Source organism: Notothenia coriiceps, unplaced genomic scaffold (assembly GCF_000735185.1).
Source record: "Notothenia coriiceps isolate Sejong01 unplaced genomic scaffold, NC01 NC01_scaffold00037250, whole genome shotgun sequence".
Lineage (NCBI taxonomy): Eukaryota > Metazoa > Chordata > Actinopteri > Perciformes > Nototheniidae > Notothenia > Notothenia coriiceps.
The window spans coordinates 654,946-664,940 of NW_011369951.1; the positions used below are offsets into that span (position 1 = coordinate 654,946).

The 9,995-nt window shown below is 39.7% G+C and overlaps 1 protein-coding gene across 1 annotated transcript in view; it reads right to left on the reverse strand.

Annotated features, from left to right (window-relative positions):
- LOC104967157 (FERM domain-containing protein 4B-like) overlaps positions 1-9,995 on the reverse strand; it is a 25,471-nt gene that overhangs the window by 12,172 nt on the left and 3,304 nt on the right. The window contains exons 2-8 of the mRNA XM_010796572.1: positions 8,897-8,962; positions 7,990-8,084; positions 7,709-7,801; positions 7,355-7,439; positions 6,058-6,114; positions 5,652-5,674; positions 415-498 (exon numbers count right to left, since the gene is read on the reverse strand). Of these exons, the coding sequence (XP_010794874.1) occupies positions 415-498; positions 5,652-5,674; positions 6,058-6,114; positions 7,355-7,439; positions 7,709-7,801; positions 7,990-8,084; positions 8,897-8,962 (503 nt within the window). The remainder of the gene's footprint in view (positions 1-414; positions 499-5,651; positions 5,675-6,057; positions 6,115-7,354; positions 7,440-7,708; positions 7,802-7,989; positions 8,085-8,896; positions 8,963-9,995) is intronic.

Below are 9,995 nucleotides of genomic sequence, written 5' to 3' on the forward strand. Positions count from 1 at the left end.
GTGTGCCTTGGTCAGTCTCAGTTTGTGCTATATATATATTATAATATAAAAAAAATTAAATAATACATTTTTTTAGGGGGCAGGGCGCGGGGTGCAGGGCTCCGTTGGCGGGGCGCAGGGCTCCGTTGGCGGGGCGCAGCGCCCCTCCAAGACAATGGTAGGGGAAACACTGAAAGCACTTAGAATGGTTTGGCTTATTTGAAGCAAATGTACGGCATTGCATTTCTGTTGTTGTTGTTGTTCATGGTTTATCGCACTTATTGTAAGTCGCTTAGGATCAAAACATCAGCTAAATGAAATGTACTGTACTGTAGTGGCCAAATTGTATATTTTTCCTCACTTTGTGTATCCCTAGAACCTTGTGGAGAAAAGACTGATATTGGTTAAAATAAACATATCAACGCCCCAACTCACCAGTAATTGAGGGATGGGTGCTCCTGTAACACTCTGGTGGGCAGAACTGGGAACTGCTTCAGGTGAGATCTGGCAGCCTCAGTACTGGAAAACAAAACATACACAACTTGAATACAGAATGTATTCATTCATAACAACAAGGGTCGTTTATAGTTACACATCTATGCTTTAGATATGAGAGAGAGCAAAGCACCAACATGACACTGTTGATTGATGAGAGACAAGTTATCACTGTCCAAAGACTAACTCCTACAAATCCTTTACACAAAGTCAGTTGTTATGTCCTGAAACACAGAAACAAAGATGAACCAAAACGTAAAGCACTACGACATTGTTTCACTGCCGGTTGCTCCATACTAACAAGTGGACCTTAAGGAAAGGGAGATATATTAACACAAGTGTATCAACCTCAAAGTCTGAAGCTGTACAAAGAACCTTTCTCCATGTGTTTGTACTTTCACAGTGTGGTTTGAATTTCTATCTTAAGGCATTGCAGCAATAACTCATGTTGGCAAACCTTTAGAAAAGGTGCAGTGGCAGGATTATATTTTCATCTTTCTTATCTATAAAAATGTGTACTGCTTGCCAAAACTAAGCTTGAGTTTCATTCATGTCTTGCCAGATTTCATTTACAAAGCTCACGTAGATCCTTTAAGCAGTACAGAGCCCTTTAAGGGACTTGGCTAAACATGTTTTAAAAAACACCAAAAGCCCATTTCAGGCAGGTTCAACAGTCATGCACACTGCAGGTAAACTACTTCATATTGATTGACTTTCACAGATAAGCTAATGATCCCACGACAGAAGTAACAGGTTTGTTTAACCAACAACACAAACATGTTAATAAAAAGGCTTCAAGTTAAAAAGAAAAAACAAACCGGCCGTGTTATCTGTACGGACAAACTGTGGTGTTTGTTACTGTCAAGGTCTATGATAGTGAACTATGAGTCACTCCAACATCATGTGGGAGGGAGGACTAGGTCTACAGTTTCTCTGGACAAAAAAGGGCTCTGGCTTTGAGGGCCAGTCCACTAGAGAACTGAACAAAAGCCATTCACAAGCACTTGGCAGCCTCTCCCCGTGTTGAAAAGCATTGTACGAGCACCGGTGCTGCTGCAAAACAGCCCGTGGCCTCTGAGACAGAAGTCCAAATGAGTAGGTCAACGATCAATGATATACAATATTAGAACATCCCCAAGTATTGTGTCAGCTAGAACAATAGAGTGGGGCGGGGATGACAGATTTTCGTAGAGCAACCTGGAAGTTAGCATCGCAAAGGGCTCCCTCTACACAAATAATTGAGATTTTTCCATTGGATTTTGGTTTCTTAAGCAAAAAACACAAGATCTTTGGGATACTTGCATGTTTTGTTCAGCAGGGTTTTCTCCACAATTTAACACCACTATAACTGTTGAAGACCAAATGCAATCGCAAAAGTTAGAAAGCTAACAATAGCCTAAAAACAAACCACATTAGTCGTACTGTATGGCAGCACATCACCACCGATAGGCTAAAGGTGGACACTGCTTGGCGTTAAGTAGTATCATTGGCCACTTGTTAGTAACTGCTGTCAGTATTAACTTATATATTTTATGTTGTCGAACAATTTCAAATGAATGCTTCAGCTTGTACTAAACAGTCTATATCACGAAAATCGTAAAAAACTGTTGAATTAAAGTGTGTTAAAATGCTAACTCATTTCCAGGTGTACTGACTCAGTCCTGCACCACTCTATAAAGCCAACATAACAATCAGTTGATTCTAGGTCAATGGCCATTTGACCTTGAACATCCATTTCTGCCTCCTTCTTTAACAGATGATTGGAGTTTAACAGCCGCTGACATGGGGGGACATGGCCATGATGATCCAGTTATGTGAACGAGCTTACTAAACAAAAACACGGGCAGAGGCACTTGAATCACTCTTCCCTGTAGCTACCTCTCCTAGGTTGACTGAGTTTTGCTGCCACGGCACTTCGCTGTGTGTTTGATGGCATACATTTTACGGGGAGCTGGGGCCTGGTGTTGTCGGGGTGATCTACTCCACAGCCGCGCTGCCCCGTCAGCAATCTGGAATTCATTACTACGTCTGTTATCTCTCCACAGCCTGCAGCGCGGGGGCAATTCCTACACCCGGTGCAGCCCAGCCCAGCGTACCCAGCGTGGGGAGAGATAATACTCATGTGTCAGCTATTCCACTACGCTGAGACGTGGTGACTGTGTGGAGGGAACACAATGAGAGGGCCTGTTGCTGTGAATGAACCACTAACTACAGGCTACACCTGCAAATAGAACTAAGGACTAAAACCGTCTGGGTGTAATATTCTTTCCGTGGGTAAGATTCAAACACAAATGATTGTGTTAATCAAAGTTGTATGGCAGTTATTTATACAATATGTTATTTTCTGCCGGGAGGGATCTCTTAATCAAAACCATAACAAAAGACGGGGTTTGCTGCTATTGGGAAATAGCGTGGGATCATGGGAGTTTGACATTGAAGTCAAGATATCCCAGTTGTTGTATCATCCGTTGTTGGGGTTTTTTTTGCCAGGTTATTTTACCATAACAAACGGTCCAGGTCATACTGTTAAAAACAGTTACTTATACACTCAAATATTTACACTTAACTATTGTATTGTAAAAATGTGGCTTAATACTGGATGAAAGGGTGACAACAAAAACAACACAGAAAAGGACTTTTGACCTTGATTAAAATGACAGAATTCGCTGGGTTTGAAAATGATTAAATACATTTGGGACAATGTGAGTAATCAACATGTATTACATGCCTTTAAAGCTAAGTTTGGTCATATATTTTAGAAACACTTTTTGTTATAATTTGTTGAAATACTAATGCAGACAGCAATAAATAAATCAAATAACTTTGAAAAAATGTTGGGGGAAAAAAGACAAAAACCTGGTATCACTGCAGTCATATGTAAGAGGGCTGACCTGCCTGTGTGCTAAGCGGTACTTACAGTAGCCATGGTCATTGTTTGCATTCATTATGGTTATTTTTGGGGAGTGGCCTTAGAGGGAGGCCTAAAGAGACGGGCACTCAGTGGTGCCAACTTGGTGACATTCTCGCAAGATTAAGCGCCTTATGGAAATAGTAATGCCAACTACTTTCGTTTAAAAAAAAAAAAAAGAGTGAGCAACAGGGCGCTGCGTTTCCGATTTGAAAAATTTAAAAAAATCTATCTTACTGTTTTTAGCTTCTTCAATGTTACCTTCCCAAGCTGTAATATACAGTGGCGTAGAAACTGTCTGTATCTCTTAAACTGCTAAAGACATAGTTAAGGACATGGATCTATAGAGTGATTTCCTACCGTTTTCTACAACCCCTTTAACCAACCTCTCGAGAGCAGTTTGAACTTGTTGCAGTCAGCTATGGGTTAAACCTCCAGGTGGTGTGAATCAGTACGGTAAGAACAGAATGCAATGCAAAACTGACATAGCAAAAGAAAAAACTGAGACAAGTGCAATTGGAAACCCGATGGTGCATTAATTCAATGCACAGCAGGGGGTTGGTCCACACCGCCTCGACAACAGTGAGTCCTCCTGACGCCAGGTTGTCTGCCATTGGACACTGGGTCTGGCTCATCCCTCTTAAGGCAGCTGGCTGGAGGAGGAGGAGGAGGAGGTCTCCCTAACTCCTCCACAGCTAATCTTGCAGCTCCAGGGCCCTTTTGCTCATACAGTGCAGAGACATTTATATAATATGCTTTATGAGGGGAATTACCGGGCCTGTACTCTTAGAGAAGAAGGTATAAAGGACAGTAATGAAACACTGCTTCAGGACAGCAGGGGATGCATCACTTCAAAAGAATAGTGCTAGATTTGTGTGCTACTTTCAAATAAGAGAAGAGAAGTTTGAGGTAAACAACTTAACTGTGTTTTATTTAATGTGTCACAGCCTAACGTCTAAATCAGAATGTACCGGAGAAAGTAGTATCTGTGCAAAGAAAGATATTTTGGGCACACTCCTATTCTCGCTGATTCTTCCAGATTTGTTGGCAGGTTGTCTTTTACTGTGCTTTCAGAATCAGTACAAAGTGCAGCCCATCCCCATTCCCCACTCCCACATGAGATGAAAGTTCAGACCACACACTGCACTTCACACTGAAGTAGTTTGTAATCAAAACACTGAGGAGGCATAAATCTGCACCAATGCTGCAATGACGAATAATTAACATTTATCAGGGCAATCATGCCTGTGTAGATAATGGGGCGCTTTAAGAGCTTGAGAAAGTGCAGCCAAGTTTTTTGCAACAGAACAAAGGCAATGATTTTGACAAGGGCTCAAACTGCATTTTCAGCATTGCTTGTATCGCCATACAAACAGTACACGTGCAATTCCTTACAGAGCACACATCTTTGTGTTAACATAATGGACAGGGAAGCCTTTAGAGGCGAAGCTCTGGGACAACACACAGGTTGTGCAGCTTAGTCACTCACTCAAAGTGCTTTTTTTCAACTTATCACAGCCAATGCCCTTCACTCCCACGGCTGACAAAAAAACAACATACCTTATCAGCAGGTCAAGCCTCTGAAAGCAAAGTCCACTATGAAAACATGAGCAGAACAGACTATCTAAGTTTTGTACAGAGCCTCCCATCAGTGTCATGGACCAAATCTTCTACACACAATGTCCATGCATTTGTACAAACTGTTTGTCAGCTCATATGACATTTACTAGGAGATGACGCAATCACAACATGTCAGAAAAACAACTTGTTGCAAGTGTAAACATATTGCATGTGCCAAAGAACAGCCAAGAGATTTTAAAAGACAATGTTTGGCAGCAAGCCAGCAGGGGGTTCAGGCCAATGTCACAAGAACAAACCAAGGAAATTATTAACTAAAGGAAGTATAGTATAAAACAAAATCTAAACCGAGCCAAGTTGAACATTAACAGGCTATATACAGTCATCATTTGTACACTGAGCACTAACCAAACAACTTGACACACCAGGCACTGCAGCATTAAAACTAATTGAAACACACTAAACTTTAGAAATAGGTAACAGATGCCTGTGTTAACCAAAACAGCAACCATATCAACATGTAAGTACATATAGCTTTTAAAATACTAATCTTTACATGTACAGGTTTTTTGTTTGAACTACTTTCAAGCCAATTTATCCTGAATTGCTCCCTCAATACAATACAGCTTTGCACGTTTCTACATTTATTTCGTTAAAAGGGTTTTAGGTTATACATTTTAAAACGTCTTACCTTGTGTATTCTCCTTTAGCCTCCTTCAAAAAGAGGGAAATAATACAGTTAGTAAAAGCACTATAAGAAAATGCAATACGTATTAATTGATTTAACGTAACTGTTATGCTAGTGTTAGCTACCTGAACCATCTGCTACAATGGTAACTTTACACGATAAAACATCAAAACATTTAGTTTTACCAAATGTTAATTTATCTAGTACTGGAAATAACACTAACTAAAAAAACTGGCACATTTAAAAGCACATTTTAATTATACAAGAGACAGTTTCTTAAATAATAGCCCCGACCTAAGAACCCTCAGGAGAGACAACTGTTTTCAAATATTACCAACCGTCTCCATTCATGTTGTGGGTGAGTGACAAACATTTCAGAGCAGAAAGCCTGCGATAAACTCCTTCTTACCTGCAATGCGAATGCGGCTAACTTGAAAACATTTTCACTCTCCACTTCGATGGTCCCCTGTTGTAAAAAATGTTGAAAATGAACGGTGTCTTTTCGTAAAAACCATGCACACACAAAGTGTAGCCCGTCCGAAACACTTGACTTGAAAATCCTCCTGTCCCGTACCTCGTCCCACTGTTACCGACCGAACCACTGCCGCACACACAATACGGTGTGTGTGGAACTATCCCTGAAGTGTGTTTACTGCTGTTCTGCCGCGCCTGAGTTAGCCTAAATTTTCTACAGGCGACAAAACACACACTGGTCCCCAGCAAGACTAGTCGAAGGTCCTGCCTGGAGCTACAGCCCCCTCTGTAAAGTGGTACGGTCCGAAAGCAGGTTCAACAGTCTCCGTCTCCCATGGTGACCAGTCAGCTCTCCCCGCGAAAAAAAAGCTGCACTGCAACGTCTAATCATATGCTGCATTCAAGTGCTCCTCGTACGGTTCCAAATCCACATACAGCAACTACCTTCCTAGAACTGTATCGATATGGCTGGTCACACTTTGTCCTTTATTTGAATTTCGGCCAAGTGACTACACAAGTAACTGTATTACGTTACTTTTCTTACAGTCCGTTATAATATTGTGTGTTACCATACTAAAATATCGTTGTATTATTTCACTTTAAACTATGTTATCCAATTGTTTTGAGGAAACACTTGCTACAAGACTCATGTGAGGATTTACTTTGCTTTAAAAGATACAAAATCTACTTAAATCAATCAAAACAAAAATACCCCACCTTATCCTGATAATAGCCTTAACCTGTAACTTTTCAAAACTCTGTAAGTGTTGAGAAATACTTTTGAAGGAAATACTAACAGTTGCATCAAACAACATATTGCTTGCATAACCGTATGAATCATACGTTTGCCTAAAAGTGTGACACTTCAAACAGCACTTGAACGCAGCACTAAGAGCAACAGCCGTGTGCGTCAAGAGTTTCAAAAAATGTAAATGTTGTGACATTACTGAGACACTTATTTTTTTAATAAACAGCATGGTATGAATCATTTCAATATAAACACAACATAAATATCCAACATATTGATCATCTGACCAGCAGCCCCAAGTTTAAAGAAATCTGTTGCCCATGAATATGTAAATTAAGACTTTTTTTCCTTTCAATTGTTGGATAGACATCTTATCATACTATCAACTAAGGTGTTTAATGATCTGGAACTGAAGGATATACAACATTGAATTACTGGGATATAAACATAAATATATGCTTAAATAATGCTTAAAAACACTTACATTGAACACTAAAGATTTAGCGTTCAGGAAGAAGAGCTCCACTGTTGCGTTGTCTTTCAAGTAGGTTATCTTCTCAATGTAAAATCTGAGAAGAAATGTGTAGGTCAATACATTTAGCATTTAATCAGAGACTTAATAGTAGTGAAAGAGTTTATCAATCACATAAAAAGCATGTGTAAACTGTTGCATCGGTGCCACCTGCTGGTCAGGACATGCCTTGGAGGCCATAAAGCTCTCAACACACAAACCATATTCTTCTTATTGGGCCTCTCCTTTCTTCGGTATAGGCTGTAGTTACTAATAAAGCACAGCAGTATTCAACATTTGGCAAGCTTTTACAGTAAAAGCATTCACCTCACGAGGAATTTGAGTTCCAAAGGGCCCGAAGTCTTGGAGAAGTCATGATCGAGGACTTTACGATCCAGCTGGAGCCAGTTATTCTGGCCCCTGTTCAGGGGAAGAGGAACAAATCATGTGTTGAAATACTGCTATCGTAAAGGCTTCTGTAAAAAAAGGATTGGTCCTTAATCAACCAACCTCTTTCATTTAAAGAAAATGTACTGTATACAAAAACAAACACACACTGCCAAATGTTTTGTCTGTAAAAAGCCTGTAAGAGTAGGAAATGTACTTACGTGTCATCTATGTAGCTCAACCCAAAGTATTCCTTCTCCTTCAGGGTAAAATGTGAAGCCACCAAATCTAACAGCTCACGGGACAACAGCTTGGGCTGTAAAGTTTAGATTAAAAACGAAGACATTCAGTCAAGATTAGAGCTAAAACTAACAATTATCTTTCTAGATTAATTGATGAATCTTATGGTCTACAAATTGTCAGAAAATAGTGATAAATGTCCATCCTATTTTCTCAAAGTCCAAAATGATCCCTTTATATATATGTATCTTGTTTTTCAAGTTAATTTATTCTTGCATTTTACTTGCACTATTGTGTCACCTTGTCTTTTTCTATGACTTGATGTCTTAATTATTGTATTTTGCACTATTGGAAGAGCCTAGGATTTAATATCTTCATTGCCAACAACTACGCTGTATTGTGCATATGAGCATAAAACCTTTGAGCCTTTAAATATTTTGAATCCAAACCCCAAAGATAGTAAGTTTAATATGATATAGAACAGTGAAAAGCAGGGCCTCTTCCTATTTGATGGGCTAAAACAGCACTTTCTCCCATCTTGTATGAAAAATCACTTTAACGATTAATCTGTTATCAAAAAAGTAGATGATTATTTCTTCCGTAATGACTTATCAATTGGTCGACTAATTGATTTAGCTTGAGTGTAGATCATTATTAAACTAAGCGGTGTGTGAGACACTGTGAAACAATGAAAATGACAAAAGGTAGCCTCAATTTGACGAGGGATCGAAGCAAAATAGGAACCACAGGATATTCGATTAGGACTTCTTTACAATAATTAACTACAGACATAATGAGATCCTACAAAATGTCAGCACATGACTATAATCTCACAGGTCTATGCAGCCTAGTTTGTGTGTGAGGAGGCGAGTAGAAAGTGTCCTCTACCTGAACCAGCAGCTCCAGCTTCCTGTCATCGAGGAGGTGAACCTGACACTGACGGCCCTCTGTCATCTGCAGGAGAAAACACATGAGACATGACAACACAGCCACTACACAAACACACTATCTCTCCACCTCTCCACTCAAAGCTGCTCTTCCACCATTTCAGCCCAGGGGATAAAACATTTTTCTCTCGAGTGACTCACCTGAATGTCATGTTTGTCTTTGTGCAGAATGAATAGGTAAAAGGAGCCACCACACTGCAAAATATCAAAGTAATTTGCAAGATGCTCATTTTTATCAGTGTAAAGTGTATAAAAACTAGATATTTCAGCCGTAAATCAGCTCTTTATAGGTGCACCATGGATCATAAAAATACTCTGAGTTCCTCCACACATGCTATTCTCTTTCTCTCCCACACATCCTTCCTCTGCAACAACACCGGTCTAAAGAAAATCCCTGTAATGTCAAATTCCCAAAGACAATGAAGTGCCACTGCATAGTTTAATTGAATTACAGCTGCATTGTCTAAGCTGATGAATGGCTTTAGGATTCATTCTGTTGCACTCAGCAGAACTGCCTAATGCAGGATAAGGTTTACATATTGTGGGGATGGATAATAGTTATATTTCAGTGTGTTAAACTTCTGCCAACGTTTAGTCTCATATTCTGTATTTAAACATTTTGTATTCTGAGGACATGGTGTGTGTATCATCTGCTGGGATGCTGTTTGTAAATGGAATCTCAACTGTTTTGATTGTAAAGAAAGAACTGTAGCTTTACACAGTGTATGTCTTATATAGTGAATGGCTTAAATACAGAGGTCGTGAGAGGTCAAGTTAGAAAAAGAAATCTGTTGATCTTTAATTAAAGGTAGGGTAATTCACTTCAGAAACACTTGTTGTTATATTCCATGGAAAGCTCTTAACATCCCGATAGCAATGAATAAATTAAATGCTTTGACAATAAATACATACAAATATTTCATCTCTGGAAGCCCTGGCGCTGTAAAAAGCACGACCAATCATCTGAGCCGGCCCGGCTAAGCTAACTGGATGGCCTACCTGCCTGTGAGCCTTCCATCTGTGCACAAATTTATCTCGTG